Raw genomic sequence first — 24,675 nt, 5'->3', positions numbered from 1 at the left:
ACGCACACACACACGCACACGCACACAGACGCCATCCCCAACATCCACAGTCGCACTTGTCTCTTCGCACTTCCAAATTCAAAGCTAAACTCAATCACGCTTGATTGTTTTGTTTTATTTTTTTTTTTTATAGATTTTTTTTTGCAAATAAGCAACTTGAAGCGATGATCTTACTTCCGGGCTGTCAAACGAAAACTGGCGCGACGCTTTAAACGAGTCAAAGCGAGTCTTATTTTGAAAGGAAGGAGCGCGCCTACACGCGCGCGCGTGCGCTCCCGCCAGCCGAACCGCGCGCCGAGTCGCCGGAGCCTCTTTTGGACATGACGACAAACGAGTGACGAGCAGCAGCAGCCGCAGCAGCAGTCGTCAAGGTAAGGCCGTCGGATGACATCTGTCACTCATTCTCGTCATGCCTGGTAGATCCCCCCCCCCCTCCCCGTGACGTCATTCGTCGGCTTTGCGCTTGCTCGGTAAAGTGGATTTGCTCTCAAAGGTTTCTTCCCAATTTGATGGACTTTGATTGATTGATTGTCATTCCGCGAAGGTTCTCAGGTGTCAATAGGACTTCAGAACAAGTATCCGACACACTCAAGGAGGATGTTGGGCCACGATTTTGGTCCATGGATTACCAATTTCTAGATAAATATGGATTCATCGTTTTGCACCATTGCTGATTTGAACTTAACCGAACGAACAAAATTAGGTCCGCTTTTGGTGCGGAGCCAACAAGCGGGCCTCACGACTTTTCTGGTGTGACTTCACGCTTAGTTTTTATCCACTAAAACTGGACGTAAGCTCTTCCACGAATGAAGACGGGACTAAAACGAAGATGGCTCCCAGATAAAAAAACAAAACAAAAAAAACCCCAACGCGGCTTGTGTCAGGTGCCTCGTTATACGTGTTGTGCGACACGCGTCATGTGATGTGTGACGCGTGACATGATGTAAAAAAGAAATAAAAAAAAAAAGGACGACAAAAACAAACTGAGCGGTCCCGCGATGGCGCCCTCGCTCGCACTGATGGATATATTACGCGTGTGCAGCATCGCAGGCTCCTCATTGGCTGCTGGAGGACGAGTGGGCGGGGCTTCTCAGGAGCAGCTGACCACGCTCTGCTTGACCTGCGGAAGCAATATGAGACTCAGGTACACAAACGCACAATTACATGCGCTAATGCACAACGTCAGCCTCCGCGTGTTCGGGAGCGGCGGAAACAACGCGTGCGCTCTATTTGCCGTGGTCGACAAACTCGCCAATCAAAGAAATCAAATGGCATCAGAAGTCCTCTCAACAGATACATGCGATTAATTTACGTCACACTTTTCGCTCCTCCGGCCATTGTGGGTGAAAAAAGTACAAATATATTTTCTATTTCCCAACGGTCGCCAGTTCCGACTTTCGGGTGCAGCGCCGCCCCCTCACGAGTGAGTATCCAATCACAAGACGCGTTGATCACCTTCAAGGTGAGGCCTTCCTGTCACCAGCTCGTCATCTGATTGGCGAATGCGCAAGAGCCCGTTCCCTCACACAGAAAAGACGCCCGCACGATTGGATCCGAAGGCCGAGGACGAATCTCGCGTGCTACTTGAGAAATCTGCCTGGCAACACGAGCTAGCTGAAGTCTGATTAGATAAAAACTTACCATGTCATAAAACGACATTAATGTGAAGAAAATGATCGTGATTTCTGGATTATGTTTGGCCAGCAGAGAAGGTCTTGACCGCCCAACACTTTGAATTTGATAAGAGATTTGGTTCAGCAGCTGAAAGCATCCACAAGCTGTCTTGATTCGTCAATACCTCAAATGAGACTTTTTCAAAACTATCACGATATCTGTTCGAGGCGGGTTACGGCTTTTTTTGGTTTCCTAAACCCTGAACGTAGCTGCCGTCGAAAAAATGTCAACGCTGGATGTGTCCTTGAGGCCTCTCAAAGCTTCCCTTCCCTATGCATGATTGTTGGGAAAGTTGTTTTTTTTAATCGACTCAGCGAATTCGCAAACTTTTGAAATCGTTAGGAGGACCTTAATCAAAGGTTTGAAGGAAAAAAAAAAAAAGTTTGGAACTTGGATTGAAAGCATTTCCACTCGGGGCTGACTTGACTTCTGTTGGTAATTTATTCCAGTTTTGTGCAGCATAACGGCTAAATGCTGCTTCGCCGTGTTTACTTTGAGCTCTGGGCTCCACAAACTGACCTGATTCTGCAGACCTCAGAGCCCGACTGGCTTCATATTCAATTTGTATTTCTTCACACAATCGATCAGAACATCATGTTGAAGCGTTTGGAAACTTGGGTGGAACTAAATGGAACAGTCCTAAAATAGTTTCGGTCTTACTTAGAGGAAAGGCGTTCCATTGGAAGTTTTGAATCAGATTGAATGGCCATGACGTGCGGGGTCCCTCAAGGGTCGGTCCTTGGACCGCTTCCGTTCAATCCAAAGAACTGGATGAAGCAAAATTTCCTCAAAACAAGACTGAGGTCACTATTTTTTGGCTATAGAAAAAGAGGGCCGCTGTGAGTAAACACTTGGAGTCACTGTCTTTAAAAAACAAAGTCCAAGTCTGAAATCTTGGCGTGCCGATAGATTCAAACCCAACTTTCGGCACTCACATCAAATCAATCAGTAAAAAAGCCTTTTACCATCTGAAAAACACCCAGACTCCAAGCTGACCACGAGAATTCTCCCCATGCTTTTATCTCCAGTAGACTTGATTATTGCAATGGTCTTCTTACGGTACTCCCTCTAAGCAACCAACATAAAAAGAGAACAGAACACATGACTCCAGCCCTAAAAAGGCTTTCCACCCGAAGTGCTTTGAGTACCGAAGGTCGAAAAGCGCCCGACAAGTGCCAGCCCATTGACCATGAATGTGTAAAGGAAATGCTAATTGAATAGAAATCCAGTAAGGCTCCGAGGAAGCAAAAAAGGTGCGGCGGCCTTTAGCTGCGATGCTGCACACAAATGGAAAAAGTTGCCATCAGAAGTGAAGCCAGCCCCAAGTAGAGATGCTTTTAAAAACATTTAACCTGACTGTGTCCTCAGGTGCTTCCTGATGATCCTGATCTGCACCGCCGTTCTTGGGGTGAGTAGGACGTCTGCGTCCCTCTCCGTGAACACACTCCAAAAAAAAAAACTACCTATCGAGTTGGTTAAGCTCATATTGGTTCCATTAGCCAATAGATTGGTCAGAATTTCAGAATCCAAATCAGAATCAGAATTCCCATTATTGTCATTGTACTCGTTGTACAACAAGATTGGAGAGCTCCCTTCTCCGGTGCAATATAACAAATCATTTAATGAAATAAATCAATTAAATTAATTAAATATTAAATCATTAAAAAATAAATGAAAGTACCTAAATAGAACTCATTATGTTGCAGTTCTACAAGGCAAAGATAGTTGCGAGCGAGAGTTCAGTATGGAGATGGTGCTCGGGAAGAAACTGTTTTTCAGTCTGTTAGTTTTTGTTTTGATGCACCTATTGCGCCTGCCACAGGGCAACGGGTCGAATAGGTGTGAGCTCGGGTGAGTATTGTCTTTGATGGTCTCGTGATCTCAGGTGAGACACAGGGTGGTGTAAATGTCCCGACAGGGAGGGGAGAGGACAGCCGATAATCCTCTGCGCTGTTTTGACCGTCCTCTGGAGCCTCCCTCGGTCTGCCTCAGTGCAGCTGCCGTACCCGGTGGAGACGCAGTAAGTCAGGAGGCTCTCGATGGACAAGTGCTAGAAGGCCAGCAGCAGCTTCTTGTCCATGTTGAATTTCCTGATGACCCTCTTTTGTATGGTTATGTGACTACCCATTTTATTGGTTTAGTCAAACAACCAATAACATTGGCTGCCAAGAGTAGATGAGCTGTATTTGCGTGCAGTGTGTCGTAGAGACATGAAAAAGATGTATATCCATTTAAATGGACATTTAATTGTCCTGAAATTAAATTTGAGGATGAGATGCTTGAATCGTGGATGGATGGATTCATTTATTTGCCGGCAATTTTAATTCATACATTTCATTTAATTAACCAATGAACCTTTGAGGCTAACTAGTGAAGGTGAAACTTGGCAATGTAGTTTTATTGGATTGTGAAGACAAACAGAAGTATCTTAAATTGAACTCTAAAGAGCTCTGGGAGCCAGTAAAGTGTGGCCAAGATTGCAGCATTTTGGAGCAACTGGAGACGCTTGAGAGAGGACAGGCTTGGCTGAGTGGTCTAAGGCGCCGCGTTCAGGACCCAGTCTCCCCAGGAGGCCTGGGTTCGAATCTCCAATTTCCCCATTGTGGGACTAATAAAGGGAATATTATTATTATTATTATTATTATTACTCCAAAGTCAATGCAAAAATGGTTGCCCCTGATGCTATGTCATCAGTCGGCAGATGTGACTGCAAGGTGCAGTGCCGTCGGAGGTGCAAAGGCGCGATACAACCTGACCACTTAGCAAGGAGTACGGCGGACACGCGTGAACCACATCTCGGCTCCATGTGAGCGGACATACTGCACGCATCTCCTTTCGGACACCTGTACCTGCAGCAGCGCACAGAGCAGTGTCTGACTTCCTGATATATGCAGCGCGTCTCGTGAAAGTGACAGCGAGCGGCGGCGGTGATGTTCACATTCCTGCCAATAGAAACGCTTGACTGCAAACTTAGTTGACACAAGGCGGCAGGAATGCAGCCTGCAACACAAACACCGACGCTTGATGGCAATCTGGGACGCTGATAATCTGACAATCTGTCTGCCGGGAGTCGCGCTCTGCTTGCCTTGAACCCGACACGCTACCTTTTGTGTCATGCGTGTCACGCACACATCCACGTCGCCACCGTCATGTCGTCCCTAGGCAACGCATTCACCATCACGCCACCGTCGGCGTGAGGTTGACGTGTCACCTTGTTTTCACGACGCATACGTGTCGTATTGACCAGTGGCGGGCCGTGCATGCCACACGTCGGCCTTCTGTGAAGTCCGACTTGAATAAATGTCCCTCGTAAAACCACCACGGCTGGAGAAAAAAAATACAGACACACACTTTGGCATGACTGAGTGAGTGTTGGACGTCCGTCTTGCAAATGCCCCCGCAATCAAATCCACACTTTTCCCTCCTCCGGCCATTGTGGGTGAAAGAAGTACGAATATATTTTCGATTTTCCAACGGTCGCCAGTTCCGACTTTCGGGTGCAGCGCCGCCCCCTCACGAGTGAGTATCCAATCACAAGACGCGTTGATCACCTTCAAGGTGAGGCCTTCCTGTCACCAGCTCGTCATCTGATTGGCGAATGCGCAAGAGCCCGTTCCCTCACACAGAACAGACGCCCGCACAATTGGATCCGAAGGCCGAGGACGAATCGCGCGTGCTACTTGTGAAATCTGCCTGGCAACACGAGCTAGCTGAATTCTGATTCGATAAAAACTCTCACCACATCATAAAATGACATCAATGCGAAGAATATGATCATGATTTCTTGATTATGTGAGACCAGCAGCAGAGGTCTTGACCGCCCACCACTGCTATTGACCTTGAAGCCATACATGATGTGATATTTCCTGTGATGCCGCCATGATAGGACTCACATCACATCATATTCTCATACTGACAACGATGTCATACAGAATACCGTTATTGACCAAAGACGGACATTCCCGCAGACTGATGTCTGTCAGTCCTTTTGGTGACGATTGACAAATGACGGAACAAACTGCTCAAAATTCATTTTCAGCATTAGATGAGTCAGCGTATAGAAGCAATCAAAACATTATGAATATTAACCCATGACTGACGAACCAACTGACAGACCGACGAACTTTACTGACCAAGTGACGATTACAGTTTGGTTCGGCTTGGCAAAATGACGGCCAGGTCGCCAGGCCGCTGACCGGATGGCAAATGACGGCAACGATGTCATATGAATGATGATGTCATACGTGATGTCATCTTACTGCCACTGATGCGACTTGTCTCCAGGGCGACGACGTGGAGCCGTGCGCTGGGCGAGACTGTTCTGCCTGTCGATGCTTTCCGGCGCAGGGGGCCAGGGTGAGACTCCGCCTCCAATCAAAAACAACCAACCACGGCACATCGTAACAAGAATGAAAGAAGTTAGCCACAATTTCCACATCTTAAGCTATTGACTTCTTTGTTGTCCAGAAGTTAGCCACCCAAGTTCAGAGGTTATCCGGTGATGTCCAGAACTGAAGACAGTGCGTGATTTCAAAACAATCATTTTGCTGAAAATATGGGGGCGGGGCTTCGACCATGAAACATTTTGATGGTTTCGGTCAGAACGGCCCACGGAGGGAAACCGTCACGACAATGCGGCCTGCGACAAACATGACTTGGACACCTTGGACCCTGATTTAAGGTCCAGCTTGAGGCCAAAGAAAGCTGCCTCATATGTGTGTGTGTTTGTTCTCGCACACGCACACACACAGGCACATATACTTGCAATTTTCACATCACCTTATTGTGAGCTGTTTGTGCAGCTGGGGGGGCGCAGACAGACCAAAAACATTACAGCAAAGCGTCTGTCTCACTGATTTCACACATCGATAATTGCAGAGAAAGGTGGAGAGAGCAAAAACTAACAGAGATCAGACCTGTCACATCTCATCACACGCACACGCAGTTTCTGCTGTCACGGGGACCTCCGTCTGTCCTCTTGTGGTCCCATTGGTGCACGTCGTCACATGAATTCTTTTTATGACTGCCATTGTTGCCAATGTTGTGCGTGTGAAGAGGACTTGTCCAACTTTTTGGCTCCGGAGGGAGGGGAGGTGGGGTAGTGGGATGTTCCCTTCTTAATCCTAACACAAATTTAACAACTACCATGAGAACCCCTAAAAATGAAAATGCTTCTGTTTTGAAGACGTCGAAATGTTATACAATACAACACAACTTTATTTATATCGCGCATTTGACAACAGCGGGAGATGTAACAAAGCGCTTTCCAGATGCAGTAATCGAAATTAGCAGGAAATTAGAACACAAATTAAAACACAAAAAATAGATGGGAGAGCGACAGTCTCATGTTGAGTCGAAAGCTAAAGAATAAAAATATGTCTTCAAAGGAGTTTTAAAACTGGACACAGAGGGGGTGGGGCTTGCCTAACTTTTAATGGGAGGTCAAAGGTCATTCCATAGAGAAGGACGGGCAACAGAAAAGGCTGCGCTTAGTCCTCAGCACCTTCAGAAGCATTCGGTCCACAGACCTGACGCAGCGGGCAGGCGAGGGGGGATATACCGGGGCGAGGCCATGAAAAGATTTGAAGACGAACAGAAGTATCTTAAAGTGAAGTCTAAAGTGCACAGGGAGCCGGTTAAGAGTGGCCAAGATAGGACAAGATTGATCCGTCTTCCGAGCTCCAGTTAAAAGATGAGCAGCAGCATTTTGGAGCAACTGGAGACACTTGAGGGAGGACTGGCTGACTCCAAAGTCAAGTGCATGACAGTAATCTAGCCGAGATGGAACCAAGGCATGGATTACTATTTCGAAAGAAAGGGCTTCACTTTATCCAACTTCCGAAGACGAAAGAAGCTGGATAGAACAACAGCACAATCACTGTCCAGTTTAAAAGCCAAGTTTGATACTGTTGGGTTTTGATAAGATGCCAGGGGGCCGAGGTCAACAGGGTTGAAAGTAGAAGTCCCACTAGGGCCGAACACCATCACTTCAGTCTTGTTTTCGGTGAAATTCAAGAAATTAAGTGACATGACATCCAGATTTGGTTTAATGAAGAAAACGTCAGGACTTGCAGCAACGTCAACTTGAACGTGAACGCAAAGAAAAAGCTGTAGTTGAGTCCTCCAAGAGCAGTTCCTCGCTCCGTTTTGTTAATCAGTAACTGCACATTTTGCCTAAAGGGGAACGGTTCCAGTCTCCTGTCCCGCTCGCTTTGGTCCCTCTCCATATCACAAACTCTGGGATGCAGCCTTGGCCGAGGAGGTAGTTCCTCCAGGTAGTACGTGGAAGAAAAAAGTTCAATTGCGCAGATAAAATAGCAAAGTGGGAACAAGTTCTACAAAGGGGAACGAAGCAAAGAAAAGAGAAAGTGAGCCGTTGGTGCTGCTTTAGGTGGCCTGACTCTCGGCAACCTGAGGTGACTCTCAAGGACAAGAAAAGGTTCCAACATTTATATATTCAGGTTGCAAAATTGTATGTCATTTAAAAAATGTGTCCTCCCAACTTTGTCCTCACAAAATACTCATTTGGAGACCACCTGCAGTTTGAAAAGCTGTGCACTTGCACAACTTTGACTCTTTGCTTGGTTTTCTCAGGGATCTCCTGGGTCTCTTGGGCGTCAGGGTCCTCCGGGACCGCCAGGCTTCCCAGGCCCGCAGGGTCCTCCGGGAGAGAAAGGCAGGCGAGGGGCTGAAGGCCCACCAGGACCTCCGGGACCAAAGGGTGACATGGTGAATAAACATAGGGGACACCATCCTGATCCGTCCACAGTAGTTGAAGAGTCATGATGAACAGAAACACCACTTTAACCCCGCCCACACACTTCAATCATTTTTATTCCGCTTAGTAAAACACACATAGTCAAGTATTCCTAAGGGAGCTGTTCTCGCCATTACGAAATAGGAGACTCTCATATCACACATCACTTTGAGGAAACAAACGGAAGGAAACACTGTCAAAGAAAAAGCTTCAGACGTGATCTCACTTTGCTGTTTTGTTCTTTTTTTTCAGGGAGCTGTTGGTGTTCCCGGGTTTCCTGGTTTGGAGGGTGTCCCGGTAGGAAGCGCCATTCCCCCAGGATGTTCATCTTTCCTGGACAATACAACAATCTTTCCCGAATGACCAGTTTTGTTTTGTTTTTCCTTTTGTGTAATCAGGGTCACCCGGGCCCAGTCGGCGGTCCTGGTTTTCCAGGTGTGGACGGATGTAACGGAACAAGAGGAAGACAAGGAGATCCTGGACTACCTGGAGAACAAGGGCCTCGCGGTGAAGCGGTCAGAACTCCAGACTGGTCTACATCACAAACTTCACACATGAACGAGAGTATAACACCTCAACTAGACCACAAGAAACATAAAATCAACCTCTTTGGTAGACATAGAAAAAATATCACCTGATAGAAACCACAACATCCGACTAACACCGCAGCACCTGCAATAGACCATATGAGCAAACCTCGACGACTTCAGCTGATACACAACAGACCGCACCGCAACACCTGACGTAGACTACATGATTAGACGTTGGCCACTCGAGGCCTTGCTTGCGGTTCTTCTTCGGAAGCACAGCTGGCTTTGGTAGTTTCCGTAAGAAAGCCGCAAACATTTTCATTTGCCGCCACCGAGTCATGCGCAGGTCAAGATATGAGGATTTGCTTGATTGGTTGCACGACTGATTGGTTGACTGGCCGGCTGTCTTGCGTCGCAGGGTTTTCAAGGACCAAAGGGATACCCGGGAGAGCCGGTGTTCTTATTTCTCCAGTACCCAGGAGCCCCTGTGAGTGTTCTCCACGTCACACCTCATATATTGAGCATGACCTCATAGTCTTATGTGCTTTCATGGTCCTGGACGCGTAGTTTTTAAAAAAAAATGGAGCTCAATAATCCTGTCTGTAACCTTTTTGCAATCTTTATGTCTGTCAGGGTGACGTGGGCCTCAGGGGATCTCCTGGTTTGCCGGTAAGCTCACCATTTGTGTGTCTGACTTCCTGACTGTCCTTGTGATTTCTTGCTTATCAGACTTCCTGTCCAACACTCTTCTTGTCTGTCTTACCTCCTCTCTGTGTGCAGGGTACACTGGGTCCCAGAGGTTTAACTGGATTCATGGGTCCTGGGGGTCCCGATGGATTAAATGTGAGAAGATTTTCAGAACAAACAATTTCAGTATCCTCATACCAATGAACAATGACAGAGTGTGCGTGTATGTGTGTGTGTGCAAATGTGTACAGGGTCTCCCTGGCCAGCAAGGCTCCAGAGGTCTACCTGTAAGCATTCCCTCTGATGACTTTTGTTTGCACATCTCTTTTTGTTGGGACACACGAGAAAGAGAAGTGTGGAGGAAATAATAAATTATGTGGATGTGCGTTTGTATTTTTGTGTCAGGGCGAACGAGGTCGATCAGTGCTGGGACCGAAAGGAGACGAGGTACAAAGTAGTAACTCACAATTTTCTTTTTTTTTTTGTGTGTGACATGACAGCAAGCGTTAACTGGTGTCATCCTCAGGGGGAACAAGGCTTACAGGGGCCTCCGGGGCCATTTGAGTATGTCGACCCCCCAGAGGACTTTTACATCAAAGGGGAGCAGGTGACTGCGCTTTGGCCTATCACGTGATAGCAGTCATCTTTTCAACCGCTGGATCTTATTGTTGTGTGTTTGGGTCTTTGGTAGGGTCAAGCGGGGCCTAAGGGGGAGTGTGGAGTTCAGGGTCTGCCAGTATGTCCACTCCAGGGTTTTTAATTGCGTCTTTTGACTGAGCTTCATGAGATCTAACTTTAATGGTCTGGAATTTCAGGGTCTGGATGCCTTTCCTGGCATCATGGGAGAGAAGGGGATTGTGGGACTTCCTGGACCAAGGGTGAGGCATCCTTCTTTAGCGATCCTGCTGACTGTGTAGGAGGGAACTTAAGTGTTGGGATGGTGGTTGGATTTTGGTCTGATTTACCACATAGCACGCAATGCGGCTCAACCTGAATTGGACTGGACCATCACCAGAAATGAGAGTTGCGGCTTCACACCCGCACATTGAGCCATTCCATCTATGGAAATGCCGCAGATTAAATTGGCGACCTTAGCATGGTGGTCAACTGGGTCTCGCTGACTTGACACCCTGAATAGTATTTTTTACGCATGTGAATGCTCGTGCATTTTGATTGGCTGCACATTGTGACGCCGTGCAACGGCCATTCAGCATTTCCAACGTTTTCAACAAAACCAGTGGCCGAGGGTTGGCCACTCACGGAACAATTTGCCAAACGTTCCGGTTGGTTTCAGTGGCACTGCCCGGTGTTTGGGTTGGAGGGGGGCCTTAAAGGTTTGCATGTGCAAAATTTGGCGGAAACGTTGAATGGCAAAAACGCTAAATCTCAGCGCAGTTCATTTGGAGCGTTGTGGGAGAGACGGATGCCAATCCAGGAATTAGTCAGTCTCGCTCTTTCTCTCTCTCCTTCTTTTTCTCTCTCTTTTTCTTTCTCTCGTTCTCTCCCTCTCGCAGTATAATTAATAATTGTGTTATACATCAAATATATAATAGCCCGAATATATTTATATACTGCAAAGCAATACATATTCGTCAGATAAGAAAAACAGGCTTTTGGTGTTGCCAAAGAGCGTTCATATCAGCGTCAGCCACAACAGCGGACAACAAAGAGAAATCAAAGCAATTGTGACGTAATCGGCGGGCCGCACACAAGAAGGAGTCATGCATGTCAGTTTGGACAAAGCTCCACTGCGGTTCTTTGCGTGTAGCCAGCTTTGTGTTTTTTTTTGGAGGTTTTTTTTTCATCAGTTTGGAAGGCGGTATTGTACAGGTCGGGCTGATACAGCCAATTGCCGCGGTCTCAGGAGCTGCTCATTCAAACAAAACGAGGCTTTTACATGCTTGCCGGCCGGCTTCTCCAAAGCGATCGGTGGGAAATATCATTTTGGGATGTTCATTTGCCTCTTCCACTGACAACCGACCGAGATAAAACATCTTTAAAAAAGACATTCTGCACCACTTTTAAACATGTTGCCAACAAGGTCTCAATCTGGTCTTCATCTGTAAAATGACGTGAGCACTCGATATTGCACAATCCACTCTTGTTGACCAGAGCAAATCAGGTCCTTTTGTGTCTGTGGTCTTCAGGGACTTCCAGGACACTCCGGTCTACGTGGTTACAATGGAACAAAGGTGAGTAGAACGTGCCCTCTCAATGAATGATGTCGTTTGCATACATTGAGCTAGCAATCGCTTGCTTGATGAAATGACTTGCGCCAACATTTTGTCACTTTCACAGCTTTGCCTCTTATTTGGGGAACTGTGCGAGCCGCAAAGTCTTCTCTTCTTTTCTTCAAAGTGATCTTATGTGATCGTGTTTCATTTCTTTGATTTGACAAGGCGCAATGTGCTTCACATCGTTAAGAATACATTTTAGAAGCAAAAGAATTGAAGACATTTTGAAGCAAAGTTAAGAAATGAAAAGTAGTTCTCAAAAATGACAAAGGATGTACAGCTCAAGAACAAGATTTTGGAAAAAATGATGAAAGACTGTAAAGGGGCCCTGACATGAAAGTGTTTGTAAGTTAGCGTTAGCAAACTCTCTTTCACATCCTCTAAATGAGAGAAATGAGATGTTCCTTTGCAAAACGTATTTCTTGATCACATGTCGCTATTGGCGTTGTGGTGCAAAGTCATTCATAGCGGCTTTTCTTTTGCGTACAAGTTCGTGTGGAACGGGCGAGCCTTGGCCACGCACAACACAATCCGTTGCTTTAATGCTCGGCTAACAGTTGACCTTCCTAGTGGAGATTCGAACTCTAAAAAAGAGAAATTTTGCAAAAAAAAAAAAAAAAAAAGGGTTTTAAGGGCGTTCGTTATTGTTTGATTGAAGTGATCAATTATGGTGAAGGGGACACTCAGGAGTTCCGAAAACTTGTGATTGTATTTCAGGGTGCTGCAGGAAGTTCTGGTCTTCCAGGTCTGATCGGACAAGAGGGTCCAAAGGTTGGTTGGTGATAGGTTCAAACACCCTGTGGTTGCCATGGAGATGAGTCACGCGTGGGGCATATGATAGACATTGTTGCTCTTCCCAGGGCATGATGGGAGACGCTGGTCTCAAAGGACTCCCTCAGGAAATCATCATCACACTTTGGGGTAGACGTCCACACACAAAAATGCACCCATCTATTTTCTTCACATGCGACTCGTTGCACGCAGATACTCATTTGTCTTCAAGGTGACATTGGAGATCCAGGGACTCCAGGATTGATGGGGCCTCCGGGTGATCATGGGTTCATGGGAACGCAAGGGCCCCGAGGACCCCCTGGTAGATCCTCACCAGGTCAGAGCACAGCAGCGCCATCATCACATGACTTTTCATGATAACACGAACCTTACTTGACCGACAAGGTTTTCTGAACTCTGATCAGGCCCAGCAGGTGTGGTGGGAGCAAGAGGGACTCCAGGGACCAGAGGTGACAAAGGAGATCCAGGTCAGGTTTTCACAGATCAAGCATTACCTGGGGAAACTGGAAGACCTGGAAACCCAGGACCCAGAGGAGCAAAAGGACAACCAGGGAGGCCAGGTAAGCTGCTGTCGGTTTGGGACAGAACACTTCCTCTTTCCACTATGCAGGCATTTCATTTCTTCGCTACAGGCTCTTACTGTCTTCCTGGAGTGCCAGGAGAATCTGGAGAACCTGGTGAACAAGGGCCCTCTGGGGCCTCAGGTGATCGCGGATTCAAAGGTCAGTGTTTAGGCTCCAGTGATTGCAGTCATTTGTGTAGAATGTGAGTAAGATGCAACAGAATGTGTTTTGGGGCAGGGCGACAAGGCGAATGCTCCTGCAGTCCTCCATTTTTGCTGAGGGGAACCCCAGGCCCAGTGGGGAAGGCTGGGGTCGTGGGGTATCAAGGGCCCACCGGAGTTCAAGGGGCAAGAGGGGAGAACGGCTGCATGGGAGACACAGGAGTGGCTGGACAACGGGTAAGGAAACGTGGCTCAAACACAGTTTGGTACATGCGTTGGAGCAAGCAGGGTCTTAAATATTATAAAGAAGACTCTCTTTGCCAGGCTTGTTGAACTCCAAGAAACATTCAATATCTGCTATTGATTGACTGAGTGATTGTTTGATTGGTTGACTGGATTGCAGGGCCTCGGTGGTTTACGTGGTGTCAAAGGGTTCAAAGGTCAAAAGGGAGACTTCATTGTGGTGGAAATCAAAGGCAAGTTGACTGACTTTGACGTCCAGGTTGACATAAATCTTGCTATTGAGTCAGGTGAAATTGTTGTTGTTTGTGTGGATGCTGAAGATTGTGAGAAAACGTCTGGGGTAAAGCAAAGTGATTTAACCATGTCTGAGTGTTTCAATGATCAAACCTTTGTTCCCAGGTGAGAAGGGCGAAAGAGGTGAGTCAGGTCTTGGAGGTAGACAAGGTTTCCCTGGGAGAAGAGGACAGGATGGACTACCAGGCCTCCCTGGAAGCCCTGGACCTGAGGTCATTGGCTCTCACTGCTCCAATCACAGAAACATCAAATATTTCCATAAAATGCTATGAACATGTTGAGTCCACAGACCACAGGAATGAAAAGTCTCTCATAGCGTGCTGAGTTTTCGCACTTACGGTTTGTTTTCAGGGAGAAAGTTACTCCGGTTCTCCAGGGGACAGAGGCCTTCCAGGTCTCCCTGGCCCCAGAGGACAAACTGGACCAACTGGCCCCAGGGGAACAGGTGTGGTTGGAGCAATAGGAAAGCTGGGGGATCCAGGACACCCAGGACTTCCGGGTTTCTCTGGCTTCCCTGGCCTGAAAGGTGTTCAAGGTAAAGCTCAATTTGATTGCAAAAATTGTTGGGGAATAGAAAGGCAATACAGCTGATGACTCACCTTTTCATAGGCGAAACACTTCTTTGTATAGCCAGAAACCCTGGAGCCCCAGGGCAGAAAGGGGAGGCTGGAGATACAGGTGAACTCAATCATGATGGTCTACCATCTAGTTTTTTTTGTTCACCTCTATATCTGACTTCCTGTTCAACTGCCCAGGCCTCAGAGGACTTCCTGGTCCTCCTGGTTTCAATGGATTCACAGGACCTGATGGACCTAAAGGGGAAAAAGGACAGACCGGACTTCCTGGACCACCTGGACTCGCAGGTACCACTGCATTTGAACCACACTTTTGTCCAGTATGTATATTAACTGACATCCTGTCTTCCTTTGCAAGGACCGCAAGGTTTTATTGGAGATACTGGAGTGGAAGGACCTGAAGGGTTCAGTTTTGCTGGAGAACCAGGTACAGTCCTGTCTAAAATGGGTGATTTCATAGAAGGCAGAATATTTATTGGATTGAAAGGCTCATGCGTAATATTGATCCCCAATCAGTAAATGGAGATTAAGGAACACATACCCAAACAGACAGACAGGAATCCCTGTTGGATGTCTCCAACCCTCTTCACACATGCAAACTCAAATTTGGAATTCACCACTATGCTCCTTCAGCACTTGTGCATGTTTTTCTCTGTGAACCAGGCTCTCCAGGTGCACAAGGCACTCCTGGACTCAGAGGACCAGCTGGAGAGTCTTATGTGGGAACTTCGGGATCCATTGGCTTTCCGGGGCTAGTGGGCTTTCGGGGACCTAAAGGAGTCCCAGGCCAAGGTGGCAACCAGGGTTTCCAAGGTGAGGGAAGAATCTGACATCCAAATGCAGGCTCTATGGTTTTAGCACATATTCCAGACGTTGCCCACCATAAAGCCACACAAATGCCGTGACCTGAACCAGCCCCTCTGCATGATCATCACAATATCTGACGGTGCTGTCTAGATTTATGGGTACGCACATGAAACACACGTTAGTATTGTTGGAATTTTCTAACTTTAAATGTACCAAAAGTTTACCAAAATAGTTTGAATTAATTATCTGACTCCATTAATGGTTAACCAAACACGACCTTCATTCATCCAACAATTATGCGCGCTCGTTTTTGAGAGAAAGATGACCAGGAAGCCGGCAACTTCACACGGGAGCGGATTTATTCCTAACACGAGATCTAATACAAAGCCTGGGGCTCGGTTCCTACCATTACAGCTCTGCGCGTCCCTGTACCCAACAGAGGACGACCCCCCCCCCCCCCGAGTTGCCCAGGATCAATTATACATTTCAGCAAACAAAACAAAGATAACCTACTATTCTACTATTGGCTATGTGTCATCTGCAGTTAAATTTAGCTTTCTCTTAGTGGACGTCTTCTGCCCGCAGGATGACGTGTCGGCTCGTCCAATCTCACACAGCAGCGCCTTGATGGCGGGAGGCCTGCGTCAGTACCCCCGTTATCAGAAGTGCGGCTCGTCCTGTACAAAAAATATCTGCCACCTACGCATTACACACAGCCTGCCCTGACCTTCCACTGCACATCGAATCAAAGCACAATCAGCAAATATCTTTATTGCATTAAACGGAATACATGTAACTTGTAGTCAATCGTATTAAATCCTTTATAGTCAAATGTATAAAATCCTTTAGTATCCTTTTCCCATGTTCTTGTTGTTTTCAGGGGTGGCAGGTGAGCCCGGTGTTCCAGGGTCAAAGGGCCAGAGAGGACAGGATGGGGCACCGGGCAACAATGGTCCCCCCGGCCCTATCTCTGATCTGTGCGAAGGAGGAAAACCTGGTCCCACAGGCCCTCCCGGTCCACAAGGAGCTACTGGCGCCCTGGGTAAAGTGTGATCTGAAGCAACTTCCTGATGTCATGGCTCTTATTTTTACAGGAGACCCTGCGACGGAAGTCAGGCACAACTGACCAAAATCCTTCCTTTTGCCTTCATGGTTTTGTTAAGGATGTTTTGGGGAGAAAGGTGACGCGGGAGAAGCAGGTTCACCAGGTTATGGTCCCCGTGGCCCTGTAGGCAAACCAGGGTCTCCTGGTTTTCCTGGGTATCCAGGACTTCCAGGCCCTCCTGGTCCCGGTGGAGACTCTGGATTTGCAGGGTGGGACGGAAGGAAAGGTGAGCACCCTCCTGGCAGCATCAACTTTTTCATCAGTAAACTGTTTTTTGCTTTATGATGCAAGAGCCCTTCAAGGAATCTGCATGAGGGGCAACTCAAAGATGTTTCGCACCCATCTAAATTCATATAGCACCAAATGACGTACGTCCTCTCACAATCAGGTTTGAAGGGACCGCTTGGTAAGAACGGTGTCCAAGGGCTGCAAGGATTGATTGGGTTCCCAGGATACCCAGGAAGGACAGGAGAGAGAGGACCTAATGGACAAGATGGCAGGCCAGGATGTCAAGGTCCCAAAGGAGAGAAGGGTACAAACACTTTTACTATTACGCACAAGAAAGCAATCACATTGTTATCAGGGCGTGCAGTGCCCCAAAGTTCATTGATTAGGTGTTTGAATCTGGTTGTTCTCCCTGTCCAGATTTTATCCGAATGCACCGGTTTCCACATCGCAAAATCATTCATTGAAGACTCTAAATTTTGTGAAAAGGAATTTGAATAGTTGATGCCTATATGTGCCCTGACATTGGCTGATGACCAGTCCAGGGTGTACCCTGAAGTCAGCTGGGATAAGCGTTAGCTCATCTGTGAACCAGATGACGAGAAGCAAATTCAGGAAAGGGATGTGTGGATAGACGCATCACACAAAATATTCCTCAATCTGTCCCGTTTTTTTGTTGTGGTCCTGCAGGCTGTAAAGGGTACCCAGGACCGACTGGGGATACGCTGGGTGTCCCCATCAAAGGTGCGAGAGGAAAACCTGGTCCCCCAAGTGTCAACGGTTTCCCTGGTGCACGAGGTCAGACTGAAGTGAAGCATTTAGGCGTAATGGGAATGTTTTGCTACAGCCGAATGGAGGGTTTCCAACGGAGGACTTAGGTTTGTTTAGATTTTTTTTCTCTTTACCGTTTTCTTACCAGGAAAGAAGGGTGCACGAGGCCTTGTGGGCAAGCCTGGGTACCCAGGCACCAATATGCCCCCGGGCATCAGCGGGCCCCCAGGTTCACCAGGGTATTTGGGCAAACCGGGGCTTTCTGGAGGACCTGGGCCTCCTGGACCTTCTGGTTTCCTCGGCTTTCCTGGAGAAACAGGAGACCCAGTAAGATGGGATGAGAACATGTTTATTAAGTAGGAAATCTGGAACACACTCTCCCACCATTGTTGGAATCAAATGTAGGCTGGGGGGCTGGCTTCGGGGTGGGGGTGGGGTTTGGGGTATGGGGGTTGTATGGCTTGCCGACGTCTTGCGCTGAAATACTATGGTGGACTGGCTGTCCTGCATCAAAACGTGGTTGGCGGCCCTTGTGGGCTTGGTGGTTGGGAGACGGGATGCTGGTGACCGTGATGACCGTCATCATTATATCCGTCCCTCCATCGTTGTTATTTTAACCACACTTCTACCGACATGGCTGAATTACAGTTTCTCACCGCTAATTTTGGACCATCGGTAAAAAATGATCCGGCAAGAGAGCGCGAGAGATGTCCATGTGCGGGATTCGTGTCCATCTGAGGAAGAATTGCATTTGTGCGGTCGGCGTATTTAGATGCATGTAGAAGCGTTTCTAAGGGTATCTGTAGTGCATATTTGGAACTGTAACTTGTGCATTTATGTATGTGTGTCTGTATTTTGATTTGCACTTCTTGGTGGCCAATTATGATTGTTTATGGTGAAGGGTTAGGATTCAATTAAGTTTCGACTACTTCCTACTCCTTTTCAGACCGGCAGACGCTGGGTTTCAGTATGGACTATTTCACCTTTACAGTTTTCATTACATTTCTTTTTTTTTTTTTTTCTTTTTGTACTGCATGTTCGAAATGGAGAGTTCAATCAATTATTTAAGTCTGATGAAAACTAGGATTTGATGCACAGGGCTACAAAATACTGATGTTGTCAAACAGGGTGACCAAGGATCCACTGGAGGGCCCGGTGAACATGGTCCACGAGGACGTCCTGGGTCCAAAGGTGGGCTACATCTTCCTGCCACCATGACACAGCTGAGTCAGAGACAGTTGTAAAAATTCTGCTTTTGTGTATCAGGTGATCAAGGTGCATCTCATAGTGGACCTGGTTTTCCTGGGGACAAGGGGCCTCCTGGAGACACTGGACCTCAAGGTGAAGAACACTGAAATCATTTTGATCAACTTGAATCAAAAAACTACAAATCAGACGACTAATTCAATTCTTCACCACCAGGTGCTCCTGGAGCTCAAGGTGATCCTGGAGCATTGGGTTTCATTGGAGAGCCAGGCCAGAGAGGCTCCAAAGGAGATCGGGGACAACCTGGGGACCAAGGATCACCAGGTACAAGGGCCTAGCTTTCAATTCTTCATGTGCTGCTCAGGCTACTCATCACAACCACACGGAGGTCATGCTGCTGTTTCTAAAACGCTTTTCTGTAAACGCAATTCTGTATTCCTGGAAAACAGCAAAACTCAAAACTTGCTCGTCTTTTCATCAGGTGTAATTGGGCCCCCAGGCCCCAGAGGTCGCCCAGGGGTTCCAGGTCTTCCCGGTAACGCGGGTGCTGACGGCCCCCCCGGACCGCACGGCGTCTCGGGTCTCCAAGGTGGGGATTACTATTATTGTTTTTCTTTTGACAGCTGTGTAAATACGCGTTCATACTCAACCCTTGGAATAGGTCCTCCGGGACCACTGGGACTTCATGGGCTGGATGGACTAAAGGGTGTGAAAGGAGACATTGGCACCAGAGGTATGTGGAGCAACGGGACAACCGATGCACCAAAGTCCCTTCATATACAACACATTGAGTATAATGACAATAAAGCGATTTCTGATTCTGACTATGTTCACGTTCTTTCTTACATTTCTTCAGCAACATTTGTCAACTTTTCTTTTCTGCCTCTTCAGGTCTCAGTATTCCAGGTTCCCAAGGTTCTCAAGGTCTTCCGGGAGATAAAGGCCCTCCTGGTCCTCCAGGTCTCCCAGGTTCATCACAACCAGGGCCTCCAGGACCCAAAGGCCCTCCAGGATCTAGAGGTTGGTGATCCAGGTCTCTACTTTTCCAGAACTCTAAGGGCTGATAAAGATGTTGCTTATTTGTGTTCGGGTACTCACTCACTTTTCATTTTCTTGTCTAGGGACACAAGGACAAGTTGGACCTTCGGGTGAATCTGGACCAGACTGTAAAAATCCCCCCTCAGGGATTTCAGGAAATCGTGGTGACCCTGGAACAGATGGAGAGCCAGGTCAGACCAGAAGTGACATTAGTGAAAAGTTAACAGTTGATCTGTGACCTGACATACTCCCTTTCAGGTTATCCCGGCCCCATTGGGCATTCGGGTCCTAACCCTCCTGTACCTGGCGATGATGGGGACAACGGTGACAACGGATGCCCTGGCCCAAAGGGAGACAAAGGACTTCCAGGGCCCAAAGGGCAAGCAGGCATAGGTGGAATTCCAGGGTTTAAAGGTGACTGAGTGTTCATAGTTTTGGGCACAAGCTGCTTTATTCCAGACCTGCCTGAAGCCGTGAGAATCTTATTTTGAAAATCTGTGCAAACAGGTGAGCGAGGTTCTCCCGGTCTGATGGGGATACCTGGGAATCCGGGCCCTCGAGGTTTCCCCGGACCAGCTGGACCTCTGGGGTCTCAGGGCTGTACTGGTCAGGCGGGTCCAAAAGGGGAGATGGGCAGAGTTTTTCCTTGCCCCTCTTACGCTACACCCCCACAGGGCGCTCCAGGCCCCCCTGGGCTACCTGGTGTACCTGGGAGTGCTGGCTATCGGGGAGACAGTGGCCTTGAGGGTCTCAAAGGTAAGGGTCTCTGCTATAACAAGACTGCCGTATAACAGGGTCAGTGTTGGCGTAATGATAACAGTCAATGTGCTACAGGTAAGAAGGGGGAAGCCGGGTGCGTAGGGCACCAAGGCCTTCAGGGGCCACCGGGTCCTGCTGGGGAGCCAGGTCGACGAGGCCAGGAAGGGGAGAGCGGTGAGGTGGGAGCTAAAGGTGAGACTGAAAGTTTACATGTTCACATAAGACTCAGATGAAGGCCGGCCAACCAGCAAGCATCAAGGCTGGACTGTGCACGTGGTTGTACACCTGTTTTCATGAACTAGTCATGCTGCCTTTCCTAATTTGAGTGGCAGTTGAATGGTGTTGCAATGTCACAGATCTAGTGACTTATCAAAAATGACCTTCCGAAACAAAAACAACGATAAAAGACATTTTTAGGTCCAAAGCCACATCCAGTCATACTGATACAGTAGATACGCTATCTCAAAATGTTGTTTGCTGATCGGAACACCCGAGGTCGCAGTTTCTCGCCAGATGTGCGAGAGTCAGTTGGCGACTGGAATTTCCTAGCACTGAACCTATTCAGTCACGTTAGTGGGTGGACGCTGAAAGGTTTTGCTCAGAGAAAGATGCTTGTGACTGATCTGACTTTTTGTGGTCTGTGCGCAGGTGATACTGGTTTGACTGGAGACCGTGGACCTCCTGGACCGTCCAGACCCTTGAAGGCAGGCTTCCTAATGGTCATGCATAGCCAGTCCAAAGTGCCTCCATTGTGTCCAGAGGGGATGCAAACTCTGTGGGTTGGATACAGTCTGTTGTACCTGGAAGGCCAGGAGAAGGCGCACACTCAGGACCTCGGTACTCGTCCAGTCACCCTAGTTTTAGTTCAAGTTTAGCCCATGTGTTCCTTAGCATCTGCACTCACGCTCTCACTCACACAGTTCCCCAAATAAGAGGCATCAAATGTGCTTGCTTCAAGCAGTTTATTTGGCACTCCCAGTCAAATGTTCACCTTAACAAACCACATCATATTGTAGAGCTAAAGTCCATGCGCAAGGGAAAGAGTGACAGATGGGCTAGCTCTTAACTTTTAGCTATAAATAAATAATAAGAGACTCGGGCAACGGCACAGCCAAAAGATGTGGGCCACAAAACTTTGATGTTAGGTAGACGGCCGCAAAATATCATCCTGCGGCTGCAAATGGCCCCCGGGCCGTGAGTCTGAAGCCATTGGCCAAATCTATCATCCAATTTGGAAATCTTGGGACGTTTTATCCCCAACGTCCACGACAATGGATTTGGAATGGACGCTAGCAGATGTGCTTTCAATTCAACTTTGAGGCTTTTTTTTCAATCCGAATGAGTTGAGCTCCTGTTGGCATCCAGCGGCCTCCCACTTTTGGAGGGAGCCAAAGTCTGGAGACAAGAGGCCACTTGGCTGTTCCGTGGCCTTTGGCTTCCAATTTGTATTCCTCCACAAGTAGCAAGTGAATACAATACATCCTATGCGATGACGCCCAAGACTCCGCTTAGTCCTCTGCATTTCCAGCAGCATTTGGAGAGCTGAGGCAGCGGGCGGGTGCATAGGGATGGAGGAGCTCGTAGAGGTATCTTAAAATGAACTCTAAAGTGCACTGGGAGCCAGTGAAGAGAGGCCAAGAATTGGGCGAGGTGATCCGTCTTCTGAGCTCCGGTTAAAAGAAAAGCAGCAGCATTTTGGAGCAACTGGAGACGCTTGATGGAGGACTGGCCGACTCCAAAGTCAAGCGCATGACTGCTAGCTGAGATGGAACGAAGGTGTGGATTACTGTTTTGAAAGAAAGAGCTTCCTTGACTTTTGCCCGCTGCCTAAGATGGAAGAAGCTGGATCAAACAAGAGCACGGATTGGACGATCTCATTTCAAATCATTGTCCAGTTTAGTGGCCAAGTTTGAGACTGTTGGCTTTCGATAAGATGCCAGAGGGAAAAGTTCAACCTAGTTGAGAGTAGAAGGGCCAACGGGACCGAACACCATCACTTCAGTCTTCTTTTCGTTAAAATGTAAGAAATGAAGTGACATCCAGATTTGGAAGTGGCCTCAAGGAGAAAGCGTCTTTTTTGCCCAGCGGGACATCGACTGTCATCCGCATCGCAATGGAAGTAAATTCAGCAGGGACAAAATCTGGCCTCTCTTGTGATTGCTCGACTGTCTTGTGACTTTTGCCACCTCCCAAAGTGGGACGGGCGCGTCCAAACATGTGGCAACCAGTGCCACCATCAACTCATTCGGACGGAAGTCGTCTGCAGTGAAAGCACATGTGGCTCCTTTCACTTGAAGTCGGTGGCGTGGGCCTTTGGAGGAAAAGAGAGGACAATCGCATCCGTGCCGCTGATCATTGTGGCCATGCGCGTGCGTCGTGGACGACGGGACGCTCTGTTTCTTTGCCATGCTGTGTAAGCGTGCTTATTATGTTGCAGGTCAGGCGGGTTCGTGCATGCGCGTCTTCTCCACCATGCCCTTCACCTCGTGCAATATGGGAACGTGCTCCTACGCCGGCCGCAACGACAAATCCTATTGGCTGTCAGCCACAGCCGCCGTGCCCGCCTTGCCCGTGGGCGGAGCCTCCATCGAAGAGCACATCAGCCGCTGCGCTGTTTGTGAGGCGCCCTCCGCTCCCGTGGCCCTGCACAGCCAGACGTCCATCCAGCCGCCCTGCCCCCCCGACTGGACCAGCCTGTGGACTGGCTATTCTTTTCTCATGGTGGGTGACTTTTTGCCTTTTTGCCAAAAAGATGCGTTCATCCGGTAGGAAACAAGATGAAGCGTCCAAATATCAGCGACATCTGATTTCCTGAAAAAAAGTTGAAGTACGAAAATATTGACATTCCCTGCGCGGCGGCACCACCTTGAGCTCTTTATGAAATCAAGTTGAGTGTGCTGTAACACAGCACTGCTCATTTCGGACTAAAACTAAAATCCACCTCCGGCTTTTTTTTTTTTTTTAATTTGTGACCCAGCCAACCCCCCGACCCCAAAAATGGGCGTCCGGAAGGCCGGACCGTTCCACCCCCAGGACGGAGTGCCCAGCTCTGCAAATAGCGTTCAAGGATTGGCATCATTTTGAGTGCAGATTTCATGCTCTTCTTTCGAGAAAGGGATGTGATGGCGGTGAACAAACAAGAGGCTGCAAAAGAAAACAGCCGTATACAAAAAGTATTTGAGTGAACTATCTACATTTGTTTAGAAAAATGAATAAATATATAAAATACTTGCAGATTCAATCTTGAGGTGACGTGTGGCTCCTTCCCTTCAGCTCATCTGAAAAGAACAAAAGCAAAAAGAAAATGAGGCCAGTAGTTTGCATTTTGTTTGTGCACTTTGAGTTTTCTGTCGAACAAAACCAAGACATTATCGGAGCCAACACGAGCTAACGAGCACAGATTCAATATCAAAATCATTTCATCACAAGTACAATTAATCAATGCAACTCATTTGAGAAGCATTTGGAGACCTTGTTGGACTTGAAATTTCACAAAACGTTCTCCAATTTCTGTTCTCAAACATCAAAGCCTTTGTCGGGGGTATTTTTCTTTATTCCTCTTATGATAATGTAAGCATTTTTGGTATCTGGTCCTGATGCCTCAATAAATTTAAAAAGTCGTCTTTAAATTCACTACCAGCCGAGTAAATAAAATGGGATGTTTGGTGTCTTTAGCCGTCAATGGCAGTAAATGAGTTCATTAAAAAAAAGCCTCATTACACATGGTCGTCTTTAATTTAAAAAAAAGCCTGATGGTCGTCTTTCAAAAAGAGAAAAACAACTTTATTTTTCAAAAGAACAAGCCACCGCTTCATTGTTTGTTAAAAGAATGTGTTGTTGTCGTCGGGAGTGAAGGTGTGCACTTTTTGCCGTTTGCTGACTTAGTTGTTTGACATTGTTGCCGATTACAGCACACGGGCGCCGGCGACGAGGGCGGTGGTCAGTCGCTGACGTCATCAGGCAGTTGCCTGCAGGACTTCCGGCCGCAGCCCTTCGTCGAGTGCCAGGGGCCCCGCGGCACGTGCCACTACTTCGCCAACATCTACAGCTTCTGGCTGACGGCGCCCGACGCCGACGCCCGCGGGCACGCCGCCAACGTGGGACGTTGCAACGTCTGCGTCAAGGTGGCCCCGCCCACAACCCGGAAACACCAAACGCATTCGGACCTTTTCAACGAATAAAATAATAATAATCCTCTCGAGTGCTCTCTTTTTCCAATCTGCCAAGTCAGTGTGGTGACGTTGAGCGCTGAGT

At 47.8% G+C, this 24,675-nt stretch overlaps 1 protein-coding gene across 1 annotated transcript; it reads left to right on the top strand.

Annotated features, from left to right (window-relative positions):
• Positions 1-16: 16 nt before the first annotated feature.
• On the top strand, positions 17-24,619 carry col4a4 (collagen, type IV, alpha 4). Its single transcript, XM_088299993.1, has 47 exons — positions 17-371; positions 1,043-1,144; positions 3,043-3,082; positions 5,959-6,030; positions 8,269-8,403; positions 8,684-8,728; positions 8,830-8,946; positions 9,380-9,448; positions 9,595-9,630; positions 9,742-9,804; positions 9,900-9,935; positions 10,054-10,095; positions 10,175-10,255; positions 10,340-10,384; positions 10,464-10,526; positions 11,796-11,840; positions 12,600-12,653; positions 12,743-12,803; positions 12,886-12,990; positions 13,079-13,234; positions 13,307-13,396; positions 13,475-13,635; positions 13,802-13,874; positions 14,041-14,147; positions 14,287-14,470; positions 14,545-14,613; positions 14,691-14,798; positions 14,869-14,937; positions 15,174-15,323; positions 16,198-16,359; positions 16,481-16,648; positions 16,811-16,954; positions 17,338-17,445; positions 17,567-17,745; positions 18,546-18,609; positions 18,685-18,759; positions 18,841-18,948; positions 19,106-19,213; positions 19,286-19,357; positions 19,516-19,644; positions 19,746-19,853; positions 19,921-20,076; positions 20,170-20,418; positions 20,497-20,613; positions 21,070-21,258; positions 22,859-23,142; positions 24,333-24,619. Exons 2-47 carry the CDS (start codon positions 1,134-1,136, stop codon positions 24,600-24,602), a joined length of 4,977 nt encoding a protein of 1,658 aa, XP_088156119.1. The 5' UTR covers positions 17-371; positions 1,043-1,133; the 3' UTR covers positions 24,603-24,619.
• The last annotated feature ends 56 nt before the right edge of the window (positions 24,620-24,675 follow it).

This window comes from Idiotropiscis lumnitzeri, chromosome 7 (assembly GCF_059441095.1).
Source record: "Idiotropiscis lumnitzeri isolate Australia: NSW breed Sydney's pygmy pipehorse chromosome 7, RoL_Ilum_1.0, whole genome shotgun sequence".
NCBI lineage: Eukaryota > Metazoa > Chordata > Actinopteri > Syngnathiformes > Syngnathidae > Idiotropiscis > Idiotropiscis lumnitzeri.
The sequence above is the reverse complement of the archived record's forward strand: the minus strand, read 5'-3'. Positions and strand labels throughout refer to the sequence as shown.

What these genes read in the sequence shown, in the direction of transcription:
- col4a4 (XM_088299993.1), top strand. An exon ending in TTCCGGCGCAGGGGGCCAGG is followed by an intron (nt 6,031 to 8,268) that starts GTGAGACTCCGC and finishes TGGTTTTCTCAG; the next exon opens with GGATCTCCTGGGTCTCTTGG. An exon ending in GGCGCACACTCAGGACCTCG is followed by an intron (nt 21,259 to 22,858) that starts GTACTCGTCCAG and finishes ATTATGTTGCAG; the next exon opens with GTCAGGCGGGTTCGTGCATG.